This window comes from Petaurus breviceps, unplaced genomic scaffold, assembly GCF_028583685.1.
Source record: "Petaurus breviceps papuanus isolate PSGF00001 unplaced genomic scaffold, PetGlider_PUasm1.0 186, whole genome shotgun sequence".
Classification (NCBI taxonomy): domain Eukaryota; kingdom Metazoa; phylum Chordata; class Mammalia; order Diprotodontia; family Petauridae; genus Petaurus; species Petaurus breviceps.
In genome coordinates, this window is record NW_027185798.1 from 15063763 (window position 1) to 15087853 (window position 24091).

The 24091-nt window shown below is 50.5% G+C and overlaps 2 protein-coding genes across 3 annotated transcripts in view; both read right to left on the bottom strand.

Annotated features, from left to right (window-relative positions):
• CHCHD2 (coiled-coil-helix-coiled-coil-helix domain containing 2) overlaps window positions 1-24091 on the bottom strand; it is a 421648-nt gene that overhangs the window by 94722 nt on the left and 302835 nt on the right. The gene's annotated exons all lie outside the window — the stretch shown is intronic.
• GUSB (glucuronidase beta) lies at window positions 32-20616 on the bottom strand. 2 transcript variants are annotated; one of them, XM_069089560.1, is made up of 12 exons: window positions 20385-20616; window positions 16797-16982; window positions 14866-15047; window positions 14261-14403; window positions 13696-13883; window positions 11967-12119; window positions 10658-10836; window positions 9431-9577; window positions 6086-6170; window positions 4170-4346; window positions 1903-2038; window positions 32-308 (listed from the first exon to the last, which is right to left on the bottom strand). In XM_069089560.1, the coding sequence occupies exons 1-12, from the start codon at window positions 20583-20585 to the stop codon at window positions 133-135; spliced, it is 1953 nt and encodes a 650-aa protein (XP_068945661.1). In that variant the 5' UTR covers window positions 20586-20616; the 3' UTR covers window positions 32-132. The 2 variants fall into 2 exon arrangements, with proteins under 2 accessions (XP_068945661.1, XP_068945663.1); XM_069089562.1 differs by lacking the exon at window positions 4170-4346.

The following is a 24091-nucleotide window of genomic DNA, read 5'->3' on the forward strand; positions in this document are numbered from 1 at the left end:
GGGAGGTACAGCTGATAATCCTGGAAACATCTTTTTCTTTCTGCTAGGGCATCCCGGAGTCCCTTGCAAATCAAACACTTGCCCCCACCCTGGTAGGTTTCTTCCCTGGTCCACAGAAACAGTTCTTGTCCATTAGACAAGGGAGTAAACAAAATGGTTTTTCAAATACTGTGGAGTCACTGCTAAGTGAGGATACATGGTTTCATTGGCGATCTTCCAGTATCGTTCCCTCAGAAGGAATGCTGAACCTTTGGGTTGTCGCTGTCGGGTGAAAATTCCCTTCTTATTCCCGATCACTCTTAGTGGTGCTGAAAATGAGACAAAAAGCACAGTGAAGGACCTTTGCTGATCTTCTCCATTGTTGCATATGAGTGGACTAGATCCTAACTCACCAGACATGGAACTGAACTGGGTAGGGAGAGTTAAGTTCAGAAGACCAGATTTAAAAAGAAATGGTCATGAAACACCTTATAGACACGAAACAACGCCTTATAGTACCAGTAGGACGAAGTCAGGTGGTGTTGAGGCCGACTTAAGGATTAGTTATGGTAGTATGCCCAGACCAGCACTAGAGTAGACCATTCTAATCTCGCCCCTTGAGCAGAAACTGCAAATTGAGCCCTTAGTGGTTGGCACTCCTCTGGGCACCACCCCAGGGTTCTCACTGTGAACTCACTGTAAAGCTGCCCCTGATCACACACCTGACAGAGCGTGGGATTGAGAATCTGGTCAGATGAAAACCAGCTGCTCTCCGTGAAAAGGTCGGGGACTCCTGACTGACCCTGAAGCCGCTTAGGCCTGGTCAGACAGCAGTTTCTGGCTCTCTTTGTCTGCCCTTCCTTTGCTCTCCTTGCCCTTTTGTTATTTAGCTAAGCTTTAATCTTTACAATGTGTCGTAACCACCGTGGCCTCCTCTTCCAACCTAGTTCACAACATATCACAGCATCTTTGGGCGTCTGGAAACATTACAGGAATTGGGAAACAGTTTGACTTTCCTCGAGGACTTAACCAAAACGACAGTTTTATACCTTTGCTAGGAACCCCCCCCCCAACAAAATAAAATCAGATACAGATATATATTCACAGGCACATACCCCCGTTTTCTCTTGTTTAGCTGAAAATGAGGAATTTCTTTGAAACCATACCTCTGTCAAACAGGTGACTGTCCCTTCAAATAAAGCTTTGGAAACATGGACTGAGTATTTTTCAACACTGTGTTGAAAGTTAGTGTATCTCAGACCGCAGAGGAACAGTGCAACCTAAAGGATAGTTGGCCAAGGAATCCAGATGATCTGGGTTCAAGTTCTGCCGGTTACATATATACTGGCTGTGTGACCCTGGACAAGTCACTTAGCTCTCTGTGTCCTAGGCAACTCCAAGAGTAGATTTTGAAGAACAGGATTTGCATTAGGAAAGGGAGTTTCCTTATCAAAATAAACTGCCTCACGGTAGTAGAGCAAATTTATCATTCTGGGTGATTAGAGCCCCCCTGCATTCCTTCCCACCCCCCAAAAAAGCTTGTAATAGAAAGAACGCTATTCTAGGCTACTCTGGCTCATTTCTCTTATGTTCCACCCACCTCACACCAAAAAGGGAGAAGAAGATGAATGGGATCGATCAGCTTCTCTGTTAAACCCTCAGGACGATGGATGTGTTCAGAAAAGAAGTTAAATGACAGCGGAGTTTAGTAGTGAGTGACTCACACTACCATCACTGTAAGACTGATTCTAATACCAGCTTTTCTACCCTGAAATATTTTTTGAGTTCGGTTAAAGTACCTCAGATTCTCAGGTTTTCCTAGCAGGTTCCACTTGGGCTAATGTGTCTCCCTCCCATGACTTGGTAGCAGTGTTTGTGACTAAGGAAAAGTAGTGATTGCAGAAGATTGACAAGGCCACTCACATTGTTCCGTCATGAAATCGGCAAAATTCCAGATGAGCTCTCCGATCACATAGTCTCTGCGTTTTTGGTCCAGAGCCAGGTGGTACTGCTGCAGCATAGACGTCTGGTATTCTTCGCTGAACATCAAGGGAGGGTCCTGAATGTTGGAGAGGAGAGGGGAGGAGGGAATGTCACTGGTGAGGGCTGGCCAGTCCTCAGTGTTCAAGCCTCTGCCCCCGTGGTGGGCCAAGGGGGAGGGTCCTGAATGTGGAGGAGAGAGGGGAGGAGAGTATGTCACTGGTGAGAGTTGGCCAGGCCTCTGCCCCCGTGGTGGGCTAAACATCAGAGGAGGGTCCTGAATGTTAGAGAGGGGAGGAGGGAATGTCATTGGTGAGAGCTGGCCAGGTCTTGGTGGCCAGGTCTCTGCTCTCATGGTGAGCTGTCCATTGAGAGTCTTGTTCAGTGGCTGTGCCTCACCCCCAAGGCTTCCTTTTGTTTGCTGGCTCTGCTCAGTGGGTGTGTGAGGGCACAAAGAAGGTCCAAACGGAGCAACCTGACAATTTTGTGTGTTAGAATTTAAGAAGCGGCTCATGCAAGCATCATGATTGGCAGACCTGAGCGCATCTGAACTTCGGACTGCCCTTCTGTGTTGGCGCCGTGTTCAGCTTATACAGCCAAGAACATGGATTGACTGACTCTAGAAGAACAGGCTAGTTAACTCCCAATAAGTTTGTATAGGGTGTTTGTTGCCCGGGTATTTGCTGGACACGTGGTACAACCAAAGAGCGAAGACAGCTGTGTCAGGAAGCAGACCAGGGAAGGTGGTGGTCCTCCATAAAACAGCCAGCCTGCTCTAACACAGACACAGATGGTTTTCAAGGTCGCTGGAGTTTCCCAAGACTGTACTCCTGCCCGTTATCACCTCTTAGGCCTGATGGTGAACTGAGTCAGGTGCATTTGTTAAGAGGAAGGCTGGAATTCCAGGATCCTAACACTCTTGGCTTCCTGGCAGCTAAGGGAGTTGGAGGTGAGGCTGGCTGCAAGAGGCAACCCCATCCCCCCCATGGTGTCTCAGATGCTTCCACAGAGGAGATCCAACAAGTACATTTTCAGAGAGCAAAGGCCATGATTTGTCCAACCAGAGAGAGTAACTACCAGGTGTCCTGACCTAGTAGCAAAGATCACCTTGGAGCAGAGAAGGGTTAGAGAGGAAGTATGTATCAGAGCCAGGAGGAACGAAGGTTGAAGATGTGCATCACACACACACACACACACACAAGCACACACATACACATGCACACGCACACACACAACACCCCCCTAATCCAGTGTTACAAAGAAGGTAGAGGGAAATTCCCTAAGACAATAAAATCACAGGTTGGGCCCTTATCCTAATATTAGGAACAAAATCTAGCTGGATCATTCAGTGGAGTTGCATGTGGTAACGTGGGTCGGAGTTTAGGGAGAATTTTTAGAGTACTGCATTTTCTACATCACCATTTCTTTTCTTCCCCACTGGATGGGGTGGATGACGCTAGGAGAGTGTGTGGAGAGCAGGGAATTCTTAATCTCAGGTCCATGGGCCCCAAGATCTTGGGGGAGGCCTCTGTGAACTTAGATGGGACAAGAATTAGACCTTTATACTAACTGTTGGTGTCTTCTGCAATCCCATGGACCCATGCATTTTAAAACATTCTGAGAAGGGGTCCATGAAGAAAGGCTAAGACATTCCTCACCATCCACGAGGGAGAATAGGCTTTCGTTCCTGGAACAGTGCCTCTCTGGGGGTCCATGGACACTGCGATGGGGTGCTGGGATGCACATCATCACACATTTACAGAGCTTGGTAAACAGGTGTGCACATGGTACATATGAACATGAGAAGCATTTTTAAAAAATCTCATCGGAAAAAGATCTCCGTGCATCTGTTAGTGTATGCCCTGTTTTAGCAGGGCCAGACTGAGCTTAGAAAGAAGGGAATACACCATTCAGTCCTAAGGGTGTCCAAAGGGAGAACTCCAGGCCTGCATTTGTAGCCAAGTGAAGAATTCCCTGGCCCTTGCACAAGGTCCCTGAGAGAGGGAGAGGAGAATCCAGCCCCAGAGGAGATGGGATCAAACTCATTGGCTCCCATAAGAGATGAAATGTAACTTGGACCCCAGAGTGGCTTCCCTAGCACCACAAACACCACTGGAAATGGGATGGAGAACGGAAGCTGGCTGGCCACTAACCCTCGCCCCAAGAAGAAGGAGTTTGGCATGGTGTCTGCCACTGAGCCCACCACTCACATGGTGAAGCCCAGGAATGGTGTCTGCTCCATACTCGCTTTGGATAATTGGCTTCTGGTATAATTTATACCAGTTCTCAAATGTGGTGTTGACCTGCAGCTGAATCACTTCGAGGTGCCCAAAATCGTGGTACCAGGAGAAGTAGTTGTTTACACAGATCACATCCACATATGGCGCCTAAGAGAAAATGGAAAACTCACTTTTAGCTGGGCGCGATGGGGCACACCCGGAATCCCAGCTACCAGGGAAGCCCACGAGGGGGCTGGCGGGTCTTTAAGGGGGGGGGGTCAAAGCTGTGGTGGGCAGGCCAGTCAGCAATGGGACTGAGCCCTTCCAGCCCAGATGACAGGGACACCCACTTCTAAAACACAAAAAACCAACATTGCTTTCAAACCCCCAAAGTGTGAGGTGGGTTCAGAGTGACTGATACTTTTAATTTTTCCTTTCAAGATAAGGCCATCCCTCAACATAGAAGTGCTGACAGTTTGGCCATGTGAGTTGAGCCAAGGGGATTCCCCCCTCCCCCCAACTCTGTCTCCAGAGACTGCCCTGCTCCTGGTGGGCAGGAGATAGGATCAATAGAGGGCTGAAATAGGCTTTGCTTGTTCTGCCCATCTAGCTGGCCAATGGGGGGAGGGAGGGGAGAGGCCGGGAGACAGAAGAGAATACTGGGGGTAGGGGATGGAAGGACTTAGGAGGGGTTCAGGCCCAATTTCACTGGCAGTATTTTCTCCCCTAGGGACCCTGCCCCCAGACACTTCCACTTGGCAGTTTGGTGGTGAGCTTTCTGAGCTGGGGGACTGATTCACTAGTGAATGGAAGGGGACTCTTTGGGGGGTGGGCAAAAGGGAAAAAGAAGTGAGCTGAAATGGTGCCACAGTACTGGGAGGCGCAGCTTTGCTGTGTGATTCTCCACCAAGAACAATTTTCATGTCTAATAAAAATGCTCATCTCCCAACCCGTGTTCGCCCTGATGTGGTCTGTTCCCCCAAGGATTGCTGTTCCCTGAACTCTCAGGCCACACGCACAATGTAGGAGGTGGGAATGGTTTAGGGCAGCTCTGTATGTGGGGGTCACTACAGCTGAAGATCCAAGTGCCTTTGGAATGAGGTGAGGTTCGGAGGGCCGGCTTGGACCCATGGGAAGAGAAGGGCCTGGAAGGGCTCAGGAAGGAGAAGAGCAGAGACACGTGGAAGAAGGCGTTTTCTGTACGATCTCAAGAAGACATGTGATCCACTCCTAACTTGGGTGACCTCTTATGAGGACAGTACCAATAAAGCAGGGATGCTTCCCTTCCCTTCTCCAAAAATGCTGTTTTGTAGGTAGGGTGGGAGAAGGCAATGGCTAGCCACTCCAGCATCCCTGCCAAGAAAACCCCCAATGGGGTCACAAAGTCGGACAGGACTGAACAACAATGTGGGCTGGGCCAGGGAACATTTTCCTCACCCCTGGTTTTAAAGATGGCGGGCAGCAGTGAGGGTATGAAATACTGGTGAACTGTGTGTTAGGCATGAGACCCCCCCGAGGACCAGCTGTGTTTGTCACTAGACAGCTGTGTGACAAGGGCCAGCCACTGATGGGGTCGGCTTCCTCCTCTGGAAATGAAGGGATAGGCTAGGAGGTTGTGGGTGATTTAGCCCCCTCGGCTGTCACATTCTATGAACGGACTCAGCATAGGAGCTCGCTGGCCACATGCCCGGCGCCCAGCTTAGGTTCTTGCCATCAGGTCCTGCCACCTCCCCTTGGGGCATTGGGCAGACTAGAGCGGAAGGACCAGAGCTGTTCCCTGGGCCTCCCTTGGGTGGGGTCTCTTCTGTTTTGCCCCCGGGGCAGACCAACGTTGGCAGTCAGGTTTTAGCTAATGCTACCAAGCAAAAGCGGGCAAGTAGGAGAAAAGAAGCCATCCCAGCACTTACCCCCTGGTCTATGTCAGCCTGGGAGTTGGACACAAAGGTCACGGGTCGGGTGGGGTCCAGGTCTTTGGTGTAGGCTATCACGGTCCTATGGTGGCAGAAGACACATGGTGGTCCATCAGAATGGGCAGGGCTGTTGGGCCCTGCTCCCCTACCTGCTTCCCCCAGGGGAGTCACTGGTCCCTGCATCTGCTCCCAGGGGTGGGGAAAGGCCTGCCTCCTGAGGTCCTAGTGGGACAGGGTGGGGAGGGGGGAGCACAGGGTCTTCTAATTCCCTACAGCAGAAGCTGCTGCTTATGGAGGCAGCTCAGAATGGGCGACCCACAGTAGGCTGGGGGCTGGGAAAAAGCTGATTCTCAGTTGTTCAAAATACCTGTCCATGACTTGGTGATCTCTGCTTAAAGCTGCCTGCTGTAAAGGCCAGTGACCTTTTCCCAGTCAACCTGCCCCCCCTTGTGCCATGCACCCTCCCTGCCTACTGTGACTGTACTCAAGCCTCCTATATGTCTCCCTACTGACTATGAAGTGTTGGTCCTAGAAGGGGTCTTTAGCGATCATCTAGGTCAGCAAAACAGCTGGGCCTGAAATCAGAAGATCTGAGTTCAAATCCAACCTCAGTCACCTACTAGCTGTGTGACCCTGGGCAAGTCACTCAACCTTTGCTTCAGTTTTCTCATCTGTAAAATGGGGATAATAGCTCCTACTTCCCATAGTTATTGTGAGGATCAAATGATATCTTTATAATGATGGGAGGAAACGGAGGCTCAGTGGGGAGAGGTCACCACTGGCTAGAGGCACAACAGACTTTGGGCTGCTGACCTTGCCACGATTTCAGCTCACCTAGTGGTGATGGATGGGCAGTTAGCAGCTGTCACCATTGCTGCCCTGACTCCTCCTCATGACTTGGGCTCCCTGCTCGCTCCTTCCTTCCTTCCTTCCTTCCTTCCTTCCTTCCTTCCTTCCTTCCTTCCTTCCTTCCTTCCTTCCTTCCTTCCTCCCTCCCTTCCTCCCTTCTTTCCTTTCTTCCTTCTTCTCTCTCCCTAGTTTATCTTAGATTTTACCAATAGCTTTTGTTTTTCCATACCATTAATTTCCAAATGTATTCCTCCCCTAAGACCTTTGTAACGAGGAATAAAACCAAAGCCAAGGGGCATGGGGCTGGCTCTGGAGCCAAGAACCTGGGTTCTGATCCAGCCTCTCCAAGGCCGGGCCCTTGCCCTCTGTGGATCTCAATTCTCTCCTCTCTAAAATCCTGCTCTCCAGGATTCTGCCTCACTTCACTCCCCTTCTCCCTTGGAAGCCTTGATCCTATGAATTAACCAATGTATCTGCTGAGTCTGATAGTGTATGCTGTAATCCACACCCATAGTCTCCCACCTCTGCAAAGAAAGGGAAACCTTTTTATGAGGAAAGAAAGAAATAATGCATTTACTGAACACCTACTATGTGCCAGGCAATTCTCAGCACTTTACAGAAATCATCTCATTTGGCCCTCACAGTACAGGGAGGGAGGTGCTGTTATGATCCTCATTTTTACAGTTGGAGAAACTGAGGCAAACAGAGGTTAAGGGGCTACAGCTGGTCAGTGTAAGTTCCTTCCTCACCACACCCTAACACTGCTCTTCTGAAGTTTTAAAGTTTCTATTCTGGGGAAATTGTAGCATGCCTTCGCCCTCCTCCAACCTGCCCTTGGTTTTCCCCAAAGGACAGAGTCCTGAGGAGGAGAGGGGAGAATCTCTGTAGGTGGCTGAGTGGGCCAGAGAAAGGCCTGAGGTTGGCTGAGCGGTCAGCCCGGTCACAGACCCTCAAGACTGCTGGCTCAGGCTGAGGGTGGCTGGCCTCACTGCTGAGGGAAGGAAGGAAGCCCTCCCTTCGGAGGCTTAGCGGATCTGCCCATTTGGCGTCGATAGCCAGGAGGCCAGGCTTTGTGGCTCACTGGTTTCTCCCCCCACAAAAAACAAGATGTATCTAACCCACAGTTTGCCTAAAGCAGCTACAACATTCGCACATAATTTCCTTTTCTGGGCCTGTTTCTTCTGGTAAAATGAGGGAGTTACCTGGGAAATGGTAATGACCCAGACTGGTCCTAAAGAAGAGATGGGAAGGCACTTCCCTCCCTCCTTTATAGATGGACAGGGGACCATGGATATAGAATACTGCTTGCAGTGCTGGACTTGGGGGGTGGCTTGGTTAGTTTTGCTAAAATGTTTGTTTCTTTCTTTTCCAATTTCCAGTAAGGCAGGGAGGGATTCTTAACCTGGGACCCAGAACTTAAAAAAATTTTTTTTTTACAACTGCACTTTGGTATAATTGGTTTCCTTTGTATTTTATTTAAAAATAAAAATGTTTTTAAAAATCTGCAAATAGTAAATGATGACAAATAAATAAATACACAATTTAAAAATGTGATTCTGAGGAGGGGTCCACAGGCTTCTCCAGACTGCTTAAAGGGGGGCACAACACATAAAAGTTTAAGAACCTTCATCTAAGTATGGCTGTCTAGGAAGGATATTAGAAAAGAAAGGTAGTATTAAAATTTTTAAAGTTAATTTAAAAATTTCAAATATTTTAAAAGTTATCAATTAAAATTAAAACTCAAAAATAATATAAGCTGAGGTCATTAGACCATATGAGGGCTGACATTTAAAGTATAGGGTCGTAGTTCTAGAACTGGGAGGGACCTTGGAGGCCATGTGGTCTAAGTCCCATATCTTATAACTGAGGAAAGAGACCCAGGAGGGTGTGACTGGCCCCAATGACAGCTAGTATTTATACATCACTTTAAGGTTTGAAAAGCACTTTCTCTATGTTAACTCACTTGATCTTTACATAACCCTGAGGAGGTGGGTATTACTATTAACTCATTTTACAGAAGAGGTCATTGAGGCACTGGCAGGTTAAGAGACTTGCCCACGGTCACACAGCTTGGGAATGTCATCAGTGGGATTTGAACCCGAATCTTCTCAACTCCCCAATTCTGCCCCTTGGATGCACATCCAGCTGCCTCCCAAGGTCACCCATGGTGTTGGGCCACCCTGAGCACGCTGGCCTAGGATCCCTTTCCCTTCTCGGCTTTCCTGGCTATCTCCATTCAATCTGGGTGCAAAGCCTGTGCTTCTCTGTACCCAGAAGGGGAAGGCATGTGGAAGTCAGGTCCTGGTAGATTGGTAACTTCTCGAGGGCAAGCTTTTGTCCTTTCCTTGTCTCCACAGAGATTGGTGGACTGGAATCCCCTGGACGTCAACATGCTTTTCTGTAGTCATGGGCTCACTCTAGGTGCTTCCCTCCATGTACATCCTCAAGACCACCCACCCCATCTCTAACCCTGCCTCCACAGAGGGTCCTCACTTGAAATAGTAGGCAGCAGGTTCCAGCCAGGAAGCGGGCTCGTTGGCCACAGACCACATGACCACAGCTGGATGATTCTTGTCCCTCCGGATCATCTCTTCCATCACCTCTAAGTGGTGGCTCAGAGAGACGTTCCCAAAGTTCTCCCTGTGGGAAAGAGGAAGGGAGTCAGTACTGACCCTGCCTGCATCCTGGTCACTCAGGGCACTATAATAGTAATGGAATTTAAAGATCCCCTTGTATTGGCCTGGTTTTCAGGTTAAGTGTTAAGACCCAGAGCTTGTGAATTCCACAAGTTGGATGGACTTATCGACGTGACTAGAGGAGCTGGTGCCGTGTATGGGGAAGGGAGAGGCCCAAGCTGAGAGGCCAGAAGAACTTTTGGGAGCAGCATCGTGGAGGCAGAAAGAGAGAGAGAATTGCTGGGGGCCAGAGTTGCTGAGAGATAGAACTGCCAGGCGGAGCTGCCCAGGACTTCTGAGAACTGAGGAGGCATGACTGTGGTGCCCCCAATTTGTCTGTCTGTTTGGTGTCACTCTGTCAGAGTCGTTTGTTGATTGAGGCCTCAGACCTTGTTGGGCATAGGTTGATTTTTCACAGGGTGAATTGCTGCAATGTGCATGAATGTTGTGGTGGCTTTGTTAAGCTTTGTCTCTCCAGGAACAGAATCTGCTGAGAACTTGCCTCAGGTCAAGATGAAGAAAAGACCTCTCCTTGGGTACTGAATGCCAGGATGATACTGTAACCTAATTATAACCTAGGGGTGCATGGCCTTTGTGCTTTCCACGCCCAAATGAATGTACTTTGTTTAGGATCAGAAGCTAATCTCCAACTGAGTAGAGAGAAGACTTTGTGATGACTAAATAAATGTCCTACCCAGTGGTGGAGTACTTTGACCTTGGTACTTTGTGACTGAATTGAGGACTTCCTAAGTGACTGAGATATACATGGTGAATGCTGTATTTTGATTTTATGTGAATGCTTTGCCTTAATTTGTAACTGAATAAATGGAGTACACCATGCTTGTAATCAGAAGCTTGGAAGGAGCTCATTACAGGCACCTCAGAGGTCTCTGAGTTCAGCTCCCTCATTTTACAGAGGAGGAAACTGAGGCAAGGTGACATCTCCTGTCACATAGCTAGGAAGCTGCAGGGGTCCCCTGCCCCCCCCCCCAATGCAGCTGCGCCCATCCCTCTGCAGCGGGGGACTCAGGAGGAGGAGACTCACGGCGTCTTGATCCCCACGCCTGGACACTCGTCGATGACCACGATGCCGTAGCGGTCACAGAGCTGCATTACCTCCTCAGCATAGGGGTAGTGGCTTGTACGGAAGGAGTTAGCCCCCAGCCACCTCAGCAGGTTGAAATCCTTCATCACCAGAGCCCAGTCGAATCCCTTCCCACGGATCTGGGGAGGAAGATGATGGGGAAGAGGAGGTTAAAGCAAGCGTGCCTTCCTTTTCCATGGGGTGGGGGACGTGCAGAGAGGCGCTTGGGTGTCGCCTGCATTTCCCTCAGTACCCCACCCAGCCCTGATCCCAGAGACGGCACTGGCTGCACATACGGCATTAAAGGGTGGTCGAGAGGTGTACCCACGCAGCATCTTCTCTCTGTGCTTTGCTCCAGCCCCCAAGGGGAAGCGTTGGGCCCTCTGCTGTCCTTTGTGTTCACATGGCCATCGTCCTAACTCAGCTGGGCTCCTCTAATGGCCTCCTAGCCTCCAGTCTCCCTCTAATCCATCACTCTACCAGCATTTATTAAGCTCCCATCATGTGTGACACGGGATGCAAAGATTGGAGAAAATGAGTATGTGAAGAGAAGTTGTACAGGGTAAGTCTGGAAATGTGTCCCGGAGTCAGGCTGTGGAGGTCTCCAAACGTAAAGCAGGAATTTGGATTTTATCCCAGGGGTGTTTATTGAGTAGGGGACTGACAGGGTAATTAGGCCTGCCCAAAAAATCTTCTGAGGCTTCCTCCCTGGAATGGGATCCAGTCCCGCCTCACTGGCCTGGATTTCAAGGCCTTCCACCTCCTACCGACCCTTACAACCTATTCCACATTACTCCCTACCACGTGCCGTTCTCCAGCTGAGCTAGACCGTGAGCTGTTCCCCAAACCTGAGAATCTCCCACCACCATGCCTTTGAAGAAGCTGGTCCCCATGCCTGGCATGCCATCCTTCTTGTCTGCTTTTCATCATGTTTTTTCAGGCTCAGCTCAGGCACCACCACCATGATGAGGTCTTCCCTCTTCTCCCTCCACCCTCCTCCGGTTCTGATCTCTGATCCCCCCTTGGCCCCCTTGACTCTCTTATCCGCTAGTGACCTGGATGCAAGTGATAGCCCCTCAGGAAAGGTAAGCTCCTTGAGTCGGGGACTGGTCTGTTGCTCTGGGTTTGCTTTTTTGTCTTGCTGCCCCTGGGCCCAGCATCGTGCAGGGTACTACTAGTAATGCTGGCTGGTTGGGCTGATGCCTTTGCTTTCAGGCTGATCTCCCCACACGCCCCTGTCTGTGCCCCTACCCCTCAGCCTGTCTCTTACATCCGCATCTTCATGCTTGTTGACCCCTTGGAAATAGAAGGGTTTTCCATTGATGAGAAACTGGTTACGTGAGACCTTCACGGTGCGGATGCCCACAGGAAGGGTGTAGACGTCAGACACAATCCCGGCTCCTGTCTGTACCACTAGGGTCACCTGCCATTCCCAAAGCACAGGACACAAGGGTCATGGGGGGGCCTCTCCCAGGCAGAGAGATCGGCTACAAAGAGAAGCCAAGCCTGCAGGGATGTAAGGGCAGGTAGAGGGTGTGGTCTGTGCTCAGACACCAGGGACCTGGACCCAAAGGAATCAGTAAAAATTAAATGAGGAAGACCCTAGATGCTGGGGACCTCCCCACCAAGATTCAAAGGAATCGACAATGGTAGTCTCCCCATGTCCATTCTGACCCTCTTCTGGTTTCTGAAGAGTTAGGAATGAGCCATCTCAGGGCTGGAGTGGGTAAAGAGGTTGACAGGTAATATGGTGGGCTGGAAAGCTGATTGGCCTCCAAGTCAGGAGAGGCCTGGGTTCAATTTCTGCTAGCTGTGTTACCTTGGGCAAGTCACTTAACCTTTGGAGGCCTCAAGTTTCCTCAGCCTTTAAATGAAAGAGCTGGAGGTGACAATATTTGATCTAGAGCAGAGGTGTCAAAGGAGGCCCAGGGCCCCTCCCCAGTGGCTCCAGAAATAGACAAAATGTTACTGGGAAATGTTTAACCAAATAAATAAAAATATAATATAATAATGTTAATTTGTAGTTTTCTATTTTTATTTTTTGTTGCTTTTTGGAGGGGAGAAGGTAGGACAACTGGGATTAAGTGACTTGCCCAAAGTCACAAGGCTAGTAAGTGTTAAGTGTCTGAGGTGAGATTTGAACTCAGGTCCTCCTGACTCCAGGTCCAGTGCTCTACTCACTGCGCCACCTAGCCGCCCCTAATTTGTACTTTTCTAAGCTGCCATGTGGCATGTAGGGATCTATTTCTACTTGGAGCAAGAGGGAGTAAACATTTATAAAGTACCTACTATGTCCCAAGCACTGTGCTAAATGCTTTATAAACAGTATCTCATGATCCTCACAATAACCCTGCAAGGTAGGAATTGTTATTATCCCCATTTTATGGTTGGGGAAATAGAGGCAGAGGTTAAGTGACTTGCCCAGGGTCATACAGCTAGTAAATCTTGAAGGTCACATTTGAACTCAGGTCTTCCTGATTTCAGGCCCAGTGTTCTGCCCACTGATTTAGGGCAATCAGGGCCATCTCTACGCCTTAATTTCCTCATCTGTTTAACAAGAGGTCTGCAAGATGAAACAGGCTAGCCACTTCTGGACGGAGATTAAGCCATAGTTTTTGGAATCTGCCTTTTTCCCCCACAATGGTTCTGGAAGGGCAGGTGGGAAGAAGTGGAAGTAGATTTATAATGAAAAAACCCTGAAAATAAAGTAAGTTGGATTGAATGACCTCCCCCTCTGAACTTATGGACCAGCCCCTGGTTATCACCCTCCCAGGGCCTCCTCACTCTCCACCTCTGGGGACAGGGATTCTGAGCATTTCTTAGATCTTGTTGGGAGGAAGATTCTTTTTGAGACATAAAGCTGAGCTGTCATTGGAGGCCTCCGCTGCTGGGAATTATTGGTGGAGGATATTTCCCTGAGGGCCTCCTTTCCTACCAAGGCCTCTAATTGGGCCTCCAAATGGAGCCCGGGGATGGGATGCCTAGGGCAGAGATGTTACCTCAAGCGAATACAGGTAGGCAGGCTGCTCATGCATCAGATAAGGCCACCAGAGCTGGGCGTTGGGGACCTCTAGCTGACCTCGGACCCCCATTCCCTTGGCCACCACTCTCCCTTCCTTGTCCCGGAGAAGTAGCTCCACGTCAAAGTTCTCATTGCTTTTTACTGCAATCTCGTAGTTCACCAGCCCTGGAAGAGACCAACATACATCAGAGACGTGAGAGCAGCCCCCCAAGAGAGAGACCCAGGAGAAATCCCAGGCGTGGGCTCTGCAAGCAGCAGCTGGGATTTAAGTGGGTGGCATATGGGTACAGGAGAAAGAACCTCCCTGGGCATCAGGGGACCTGGAGAGCTCAGGAGGACCATGGTCAAGGCCTCAGCTCCCTGATTGCCGAGATGTCATCTGACTCACACGTTCTGTGGTCCTAAGTCAGACTTCAGGGAGTCCTGGAGGGGGTGTAGAGGCAGCAGGGGATGGCCCCTAGGGATGTCTTGGAACAAGTGGCAGTCCCCTGCATCATGCCCAGGGGCTGTGGGTGGATTGGAGCCCTTCCTCTCCCCCTCACCTGTGCCCTGGTCTATGTCAGTGGTGATGGTGATATCATCGATGTAGGAGATGGGGGTGGTGTAGAGGAAGACCGAGCGGTGCAGCCCAGCATAGTTGAAGAAGTCAAACTCTGTTTTCTGAGTAAAATAATGCTTGGGATACCTGGTTTGGGGGAAAGGAAAGGAGTGCTTTCAACCCTTCCCCTCCAGCAGCGAGCCTAGCTCAACTCTCCCTGTTAGGCTTGGCTCAGGGGGAAAAGGGCTGGCCCTGGAGCCGGACAACAGGGGCTCTAAGGTTTACTGCCTGGGGCTGGCAGGGGCACCACAGTGCACAGAGTCTGGCATATTCATCTTCCTGAGTTCAAATCTGGCCTTAGACACTTAGCAGCTGGGTGACCCTGGGCAAGTCACTTCACTCTGTTTGCCTCAGTTTCCTCATCTGTGAAATGAGGTTGTCTAAAGGGTCCTGGATTTAGGACCCTCATACATCTAACCTTCCTGGGCCTCAGTTTCCTCATGTGTCAAATGAGGGGGTCTGACTCTATGGGGTCCCTTCCAGCTCTGGAGCTGGGACTCTGCGAAGGCTCTGGCCAACCTTGGGGCAGGGGAAGAGGGCTCTGCTCACCGGGAGGTGTCGGTCTTGTGCTCGATGATGCCCGGCGGCAGCGTGTGGGGCGTCAGGGTGTTGTTGATGGCGATGGTGATACGACTCAGCTCCCCAGAACTGTACTGCACCAGCTTGCTGATGTCGGCCTCAAAGGGGAGGTGGCCCCCCTCATGCTCGGCCACGTGGACCCCATTCACCCACTGCAAACAGCCAGGCAGCGAGCAGAGGTGAGTGAGGGTGGGGACGACAGGGGGCACTAATCTGCACATGCCTGCACAGGGAGTCAGAGATGTGCACACCGCACACTCACACACAGACACACACACTCACATGAACACACACACACTTACAGAGACACACACAGACACACACACACAGGCAGAGACATTCACACACAGACACACAGACACACACACACTTACACGGACACACACAGAGACACACAGAGACATTCACACACACAGACGCACACTGACACAGATACACACACTCACACAGACACACAGATGCACACTGACACAGACACATACACAGACACATTCACACACACACACAGAGACACACACACACAGACACACGCCTGGTCTTGGCTGCTTCACCTTACTGACTGAAGAATGACTAATGGTGACACGTGAATGTTACTGGGTCACGAGAAATGGGACCCAAGAAAACTTAGGTAAACTGAGGCAAACAGAAGGAGCAGAGCCAGGAAAACGATGCCAACAAGAGCGTGTCCGCGTGCCCAGAAGTACCACCCGAGGGGTCTTCTTGGCAAAGGCGGTGGAGTGGTTGGCCATTTCCTTCTCTAGTGGATTAAGACAAACAGAGGTCAAGTGACCTGTCCAGGGTCACACAGCTAGACTGTCTGAGGCTGGATTCGAACGCACGTCTTGCTGATTGCAGGACAACACTGCACGGAGCCACCCAGCTGCCTCTCTGTATACAAGAACTCCAACAATATAAATGGAAAAAATGACCCCTTCCCCCAATCAAATCTGAACGTTGTCTCCTCCTAATGACCAAGCTTGACCCCAAAGAAAGGATGTGAGAATGCATTTCCTTCCCTTCGTTGCAGAGGTGGGAGGCTCTGGGTGTGAGCCCTGCATACACAGCCAGCCTCGGCTGATAGGTCAGTTTTGCTGAACTGGCTTTTCCCCTTCCTCTTTCTGATCCTTTCTACTTGCTCAAGGTTACATGGCCAGGTGTTTCTGGGTGTGGTGCTGAGTGTCGGAGCCCGGGATTCGATCCAGGTCATCCTGACACTGGAGCCGGTGCTGTTACTCGCTGAGCCACCTGGCTGCCCCCTGATCCTTTCTTACAAGGGATGACTCTCAGGGTAGGAGAAGGAAGGGACATATTTGGAAATTAAGAGGGTATAAAAGTAAAAACTATCAATGAACAGCAACCAGCACTGTCTGGGAATTTAAGGAGCGATGATAGATACTTCTACCCAGGGCTTCTTCCCCTAGGTTTCTCATATTCAAGTGACTCTTTAAGGGGAAGGTGGGCCTGGGAGGGTGACTCAGGAGAGAAGAGTCAATGTTCTGACAAAGGGCCCTGGGAGAGTCTGAGCTCAGAGCAGGGCCCTGAGAGGACAGGACCCAGAGCAGTATGGTTCTGTTGGGAGGGAGAAGCCCAGAGCACAGAATGGGGGATGCCAGGCCAGGCAGCCCCAGGCCCTGGAGAGGACAGGGGCTAAAAGACAAGCAGTGGGCTTGAAGGCCAAAGCTGGCCCCTCCTACTCCTGCCTGCGGGCAGTGCCGTCTGCGGGTGGCACACCAGACTGGTGTTGGCCACCCTGGAACAGAGCAGGGTGTTTAGGGTCAGTCAGCCAGAAGGCGTCAGGACTGGGACAGAAAGACACACAGACACACGCACCCCTAGTGTGTGCTCTCCCCCAGTTATCCCCCACAAACCCTCGCTCCCTTAACCATGACCCTAGTACTGACCACAATTGCGTAGTAGTGGGCACTGTTAATTCTTAGCATCACCCTGGTGCCCTGGTCCTGGGTCCATCTCTGAGGCACCAGAACTTGCCGTTCATACCACACCCAGCCGATGAAGTCATGAAGCTTTCGGTCCTGGCCCATGTCGTTAAAGCTGGCGGGGACGGGCATGTCTAGTACAGGTCCCGACTGTCAGGAGGCAGAAAGGAAGAAGAGATGGGGGTGACTCTGTCTCAGGAGGAGCCTGGGACTAAGAACGACCGCTGAATTGACAGTCAAAGGATCTGGATTCAAATCCCTCCACTGTGTGCTACCTTGGTGACAAGTCACCTAGGCCCTTTCTAAATGGTGGAGTTAGGGTTAGATGAGAGCTTCTGAACCTTTGTTGTGCCATGGGCTTCTGTGGCAGCAATCTGAGGAAACTAACAAGGCAGAGCCTCTTCTGAGAAGCATAAAATAAAACTGCAACCAATTACATTGAAATCTAGTTTTCAAAATATTTTAAAAGTTCATGGACCCCCAGGTAAAACCCCCTGAACTGGATGACCTCTAAATCCCCCTCCATTTTCTAGGGTAACCCAGGGCCACTCTCAGTCTGGGTCATCCCAGGTTCACAGGGGGAACCCACACCTGCCCTGCCCATAAGGCTCCTTCCATGAAGCCTGGAGAACCTTTCTCTAGAAATGCTTGAGGGATCAACTGAGATAAGGCAAGTGTGCCTGGAGGCAGATGGCTTCAAGTCAGGATCTTCCATCCTCTTTAAGAAGCCAGGATTCCAGCGCAGCTGGTCATGGTCTGACTGTGGGATTGAAGTCAGGACCACCAAGTCCTTATCAGCTCTTGGACATGGCTGTGTGACATCGGCCCGTTCTTTGGTTTGGATGTTGGCATCTGGAGCCAGCGCCAGCAGAGGAACAAAGTAAAGGGAGATAAGATGGGAGGCATGGGCAGGTAGTAAGGGGAGATAATGATGGGATGGAATGCAGCCCCAAGGGGAAGGAGTCAGTTCTACCTGGCTGAAACCAGGCCTCGCCAGACAGAAGCCAAAGAGGAGCGATTCTTGGCTGAGTTAAAGGCCAGGAGGGTTTGTGTAGTGGACTGAGCACTGGTTTGGAGATAGGAAGGCCAAGATCTGAATTCTGCCTCATGTTCTTAATAGCTGTGTGACTCTGGGCAAGTCACACTTCTGTGGGCATACAGTATAATATATATGTTGCCAAAGTCTAAATATAGAGTCCAAAACTACTATATATATATATATGCCCCCAAAGTCTAAATGTAGTCTCAAATATTATATATATGTCCTAAATGCCTAAATATAGAGCCCAAGACTCCAAAATAATATATGTCCCCAAAGTCTAAGTAGAGTCTAAGATGATTCTAATATATGTCCCAAAAGTCTAAAAAGTCCAAGACTCTAATGTAATAAATATGTCCCAAAAGTCTAAAAAGTCCAAGACTCTAATGTAATAAATATGTCCCAAAAGTCTTAGTGTAGTTTTAACCTTTAATAAGTAATTGAATTTAAAATTCTTTGTCTCCAGTGAGCAGCATGGTACCTGGCATGTAATAAGTATTTGATAAATATTTATTGGATTGAAAAAAATTTAAGCCATTAAAGCTTAAAGCTGAACTAAGACTTTCAGGATGCCGGCTACATCAAATAGCACTTGCTATTATTAGTATCTGGGAAATCCCTAAGCCCTCCAAGGCAAAGGGAGCAGGGCCAGAGTCTTGGCTCCTTACGGGCCAACAGACTTATTAGATCCTGCAGATTGACTTAGAGGCTTGAATCAGTCAGAGTCTTGGACTAGGGGGTTCAGGAGCTCTGGGGTCTAGTCCTATCCCTAGAATGCTAACTGTGTGACCCTAGGAAAACCACTTTCCCCCCAGGGCTTAATTGGGATTCCAGGTTTTTATTTTTTTTTTGCTTTTTGGAGGGCAATTGGGGTTAAGTGACTTGCCCAAGGTCTGAGGCTGTATCTGAACCCAGGTCCTCCTGATTCCAGGGCCGGTGCTCTATTCACTGTGCCCCCTAGCGGCCCCTGCCGCCTCTTCTTTTAAGAGAAATTGGAAGGAGATTTTAAAAGTCCTTTCCAGACCCAATATCGAGTAGTTCTCTGATGGCTGCCTGGCGCATAGTAGGCCCTTAATAAATGTTTACTGACTGACTCTCTCTCCATGCAGAGAGAGAGCAGATACAGGATCTCTGGAAATAATGAGCGATAAAATGGGAGGACTGAATCAGGAAGCAGGACCCATATCCCCTCCCCCAGCAGACATATATGCCCTCCCTGTCTTCCTCAGCTAGGGCAAGTGGAAAGAAGTCTCACTCAAGATAGTGAGTGTGCTAAAAGTACCGCAGATGGGGAAGAGGTGCACATGACCAGGCACACACCATCTCCTTGAGCGCTGGCTGCACTGGGTTCTAGAGGGCCCACTGGGCAGACCTTGACAAGTGGCTCTGGGCTTCAACTCCCTCCCTTTGAAAATGCTGGGAGACCTAGTTACAACTCCTACTGATCTGTGAAATGGGCTTAGATAACCCCTAAGGCTCATCCTGGCTCTTATGTTCTAAGGCTCTCTATGGTTCCATGTCCTCTGAGGAAGGGAATAATGGGCTCCTAGGAGCCCGAAGTCCAGCCCCTCTCCTTTTTCTGGGCTCCTCAGCCCCCTCCACTTTCATCCCATATTTGCCTGCAGCCTTGTGCTCTCTTGTCCCACTTCCCCTTTCTTCCTTCCTTCTTCTCAGTCATATCTGCCTCCTCAAGCACCCTGCCCTCACAACTCAAATCTCTAAGGCTCTTAGAGATAAAGAAGTCCACTTCAAAGAGGACAAACTGAGAGCCAGAAGCCCTGGCAGAATTAGAACTTGGGATCTTTTGGCTTCTCTGGGTGGGCCCATGCTGCCAGAGGAGGGAGGGCTTTTTACAGGGGACTGGGATGGAGGAGGGTGAGGGAGCAGATCCCGGAGGAAAGGGCGGGACGGCGATGGGCGCTCAGTCCCTCCCCAGGGCGCGGGACCCTCCGCGTTCTACCCGGGCCTTTGGATATTCTAGGGAATATCCTGTTGGGAAACAATGTATCTAACTCTGGTCCATCTTTCCCAGGCAGTGCTCTCAGCCTTCCCCAGAAGGAGGGTCGCGGAATCATCGATCTGGAGATCAAAGGGGCTTCTGACTCCACCTTGCTTCAACTCCCTATTTTTATGGGGAGGAAACTAAGTTCCAGGTCACAGAGATGGTCAGAGCTGGGCCGAATTCGAACTCAAGCCCTGGGACTCCCCGTTCAGAGGGACAGCGAGCTCCCCAGTTAAGAGACGGTCCCACCAGAAGCCACACCGGGGCCACGGGGGAGCGTGGCACGGTCTGTGCAGAGCTAGAAGGGCCTGAGCCCAGCTGGGGCAGGGTCCTCGCTGGAGAGGGGCATCCTCGCCCAAAACTAGGCACAGCCCGGGCCCCCAAAGCCAGGGAGCCTCAGGCTTCCCCGGGGCATCTCCCCCGAGGGGCGGAGGAAGGGGAGCAGGGGGGTGGGATTCCCTGCCCTGGCATCGTCCCCCGCCCGGGTCCCCAGGGCCGGATGAGGGTTCACCTCTCGCAGGGGTCTCTGGTACCACCGCTCCCGAAAGCCCTGGTTCCTGTCCTCGGAGAAGTCGGCTCGGAAGTCCCAGAGGCCTCCGAGGTCCTTGCGCTCCCGGCTCGGGGTGTCCTGGGGGTAGAGCATCCCTCCCTGCAGGGCCAGCGCCGGGCCGCATAGGGCAACTGCCCACGCCACCCAGAGCCCCACGGCCATGGTTCCTGCTCAGCAGCCCGCCGGGAGGCCGGCCGCTTTATGGGCTTGGGAGGAGGAGGAGGAGCCCCGGGGGAGGGGGAGGGCCACGCGGACTCTGGGTGGGCCATCTTGGTTAAGGGCAAGAGCCTGTGGCCTGCAGAAATGCCTCCTCTGGCCACCAGGGGGCGCAGCGATCCCAGCTGGAGCTCACGGTCCCACACGGTGCCAGCTGGGCAACACTGCAGAGGCCGGCAGGGCTCCCCAGACACTCTTTCCAAGTCCTGCCAAGTGATCCCCATCCATCCGGCCTGCCCTCCACGGCCTCCCCCAATCGGGGTGCCACTACCTCTCAAGGCAGCCCTTCTACCCTTAGACAGACAGTTTGGAGGGATAGTCAATAAACAGGTATTAAATGCTTACTATGTGCCAGCGTATCCCCCAGCACCTGGGGCACAAAATGAGGCAAAAGACAGTCCCTGCCCTCAAGGAGCTTTACAATCCAATGGGGAGACAAAGTGCAAACAAACCAAGCTATATACCAGATAAATACAAACCAAGGCATAGAAACACTGGAGTTAAGAGAACTGGGGAAGTTTTCCTGTAGGAAGTGGGCTTTGAGTTGGTTTTGAGTGGAGGGGGGAGGGCATTCCAGACATGGAGGGCAGCCAGACACAATACCCGGAGCTGAGAGATGGAGTGTCCTGCTCATGGAACAGCCAGGAGGCCCGAGGCACTGGACCGAAGAACGCCTGTTGGGCAGTAAAGTATAAGAAGCCTGGAAAGGTGTGTGTAGAAGGAGAGGGGCAGGTTATGAAGGGCTTCGAATGCCAAACAGGGCATTTTGTATTTGTTCCTAGAAGCAATAGGAAGCCACTGGAATTTGAATAGGGAGGCAACAATGTGAGACTTGTGCTTTAGGAAAATCGCTTTGGAGGCTGAATGGAGCATGGGTCAGGGTGGGGAGAGACCTGAGGGAGGCAGACCCACCATCAGGTTATTGCAATAATCCAGGTGTGAGGTGATGAGCATAAGCACCAGAGAAGTGACCTCCATGTCAGAGGAGAGACAGCATATCTGAGAGATGCTGCAGAAGTGAAATCAGCAGGCCTTGGCACCATATTGGGCATGGGTGTGTGAGAGAGGGGTATGAAGGAATCCAGGATGGCTCCTAGGCTGTGGGCCTGAGCAATCGGGAGGGTGATACTGCCCTCCATAGTGATAGGGAAAGTGTTTGGTTGGGGAGTGGGGGGACAGGAAGACCGTTTAGGGGGGAAATAATGAGTTTAGTTTTGGACAGGTTGAATTTATTATGTCTACTGGACATCTAGCTGGAAATGTCTGAAAAGCAGTTGGACTTGCAAATTTAGCAGAGAGATTGGGGCAGGAAAGGTAGAACTAAGAATCATCAACATAGTTAAATCCATGGGAGATGATGAACTCACCAAGCAAAGCCGTATAAAAGGAAATGAGAGGCAGGCCCAGGATAGACCCCAAGGGGACCTCCTATGGTTAGAGGGAGAGAATCCAGCAAAGGAGAGGGAGAAGGCTCGATCAGAGAGGGAGGAGAACCGGGAGAGAACAATGCCCTGAAACCCCAGAGAAGAGGAAAGAGCGATCAACAGTGGCAAAGACATTCAGGGGGAATGGAGCTAGAGAAAAGGCCATGAATTTGGCAGCTGAGAGATCTTGGTAGCTTTGGAGAGAGCAGTTTCAATGACAAGGTTGGAAGCTGGTGGAAAGTAGAGATGCCTAGTGTAGATGGTCTTTCGGAGCAGTTTAGTCACAAAAGGCAGAAGAGATATCCAAGGAGAGTTAGAGGGAATGGAAGCATCATGTGTGGGGGTTTCCAGGCTGAGGAAGACATGGACGTATTTGTAGGGAGTAGGAAATGAGCCAGGAGAGAGGGAGAGATTGAAAATAAATGAAATAGTGAGCATGACAGGGGAGGGAGTGGGATGAGAGAGGCCAAAGGAAGTCACTGGGATTTATTGGACAGGGAAAAGATGAAAAGTGGATTGGAAGAAAGAGAGATTCAAGGGAGAGAATTCACCAATGAAGTGAAATTGGACTCACATTCCTTTGCCTATGTCCGACAAGTGTTTAATCAGCTGACCCTGTGTGCCACACACGATTAGAAATACCCTGTGGCTGGGGCAGCTAGGTGGCGCAGTGAGTGAAGTGCTGGCCCAGGAGTCCGGAAGTGTACACACACACACAGAAGAAAATGGAAGAATATTTAGTAAGACAACAAAACTGTAGAAAACTTTGAAGTGACCTTTGGTCTACCTTTTTCCACACTGGATCACAACACTAAGAGGTGGTCAGGACCTTGGAGCCTCTTTGAACTCCCTGAGGCTGGTTCTTAGACAGCAGACACACTCTTTCCCTTGGTATCTGTTTGGAGGCTCGGCCAGATCTAATGTTCCATGCTAGCGTTACAGTGTTGGGGAGTCCCAGGCCCCCCAGAATTCCCAGGTCTCAGAGGGAGAAGGGAACCTCCATCCTATCCTACCCCTGAATAGGAATTGCTGATCCCACACCCCTGACAAGGGTTGTCCAACCTCGGAGCTCACCACCTCCAGATACAGTCCATCTATTTCGCTTGGGTGTCCCCACCGGAACCTTTTCTGTTATCAGGAGTAAGTTTTGGGGCAGCTAGGTGGCACAGTGGTTAGACACCAGCTCTGGAGTCAGAAGGGCCTGAGTTCAAGCCTGGCCCTAGACACTTACTAGCTGTGGGTCCCTCAGCAAGTCACTTAACCCCAAATGCCTAAATTAAAAAAAAAAAAGAGTAAATCTTCCTCTTTGTGACCTCTTACCCATAGCTCCTGGATGTTCTCTGGACAAGCAAAGCACATCTAGTTTCTTTTCCTTAGAAGAGATATTACATTATTTGAAGACAGCTCTTATGTTCCTCCTAGATCCTCTCTTCTCCAGGCTAAGTATCCCTAGTTCTTTCATCTGACCCTCATATAAGGTGACACCAAGACCCTTCTTCCTAAAATATCTCGCCTCGAACTGAACGTGGTCGTAGCGCTCCGTCTGTCCAAGCTTGACTTTACACATCTCCCTGTTAAGTCTCATTTTACTCAATTTTAGCCCAATGTTCGAGCCCATTGAGATCCTTCTGGGTGTGGACACTGACATCCAGTGATCTCCAGACCATAATGAAACATTGGGGAAGAACATGAGTAATCGTGATATAATCGTGCTGTTTGTCTGCCTCTGTGGCCTTACTGGTCTGGGAATTCCCTCCCTGGGGATGGAGCTCAGCATCTCCACGAGCTTCCCCTCCTATGTGGACTCTCTTGTGAGCAGGCCCTTCCATAAGCCCTCATTTTAATAGCTAATAATTGCCATCGCACGCAGACTTTGTAGTTGGAGTCATTGCCTGCCCTGCAAAGCATGCACGCTATTTATAGCTTATATTACATTTGTCCAAACCCTATCCTTGGGACGATGCCTCTGAGCCATTGTTAATGGTTGCGTTCATAAAGTTGAAGGCAAAGGAGAGAGGTAGGTGGGCG

Excerpts from the sequence above, each read along its gene's own strand:
- GUSB (XM_069089560.1), bottom strand. The coding sequence starts at position 20,585 with ATGGCCGTGGGGCTCTGGGTGGCGTGGGCAGTTGCCCTATGCGGCCCG. Across the intron at positions 10,837-11,966 it reads ACAAGCATGAAGATGCGGAT|ATCCGTGGGAAGGGATTCGA; the intron begins GTAAGAGACAGG and ends CTTCCTCCCCAG. Across the intron at positions 9,578-10,657 it reads GGCGTGGGGATCAAGACGCC|GGAGAACTTTGGGAACGTCT; the intron begins GTGAGTCTCCTC and ends TCTTTCCCACAG.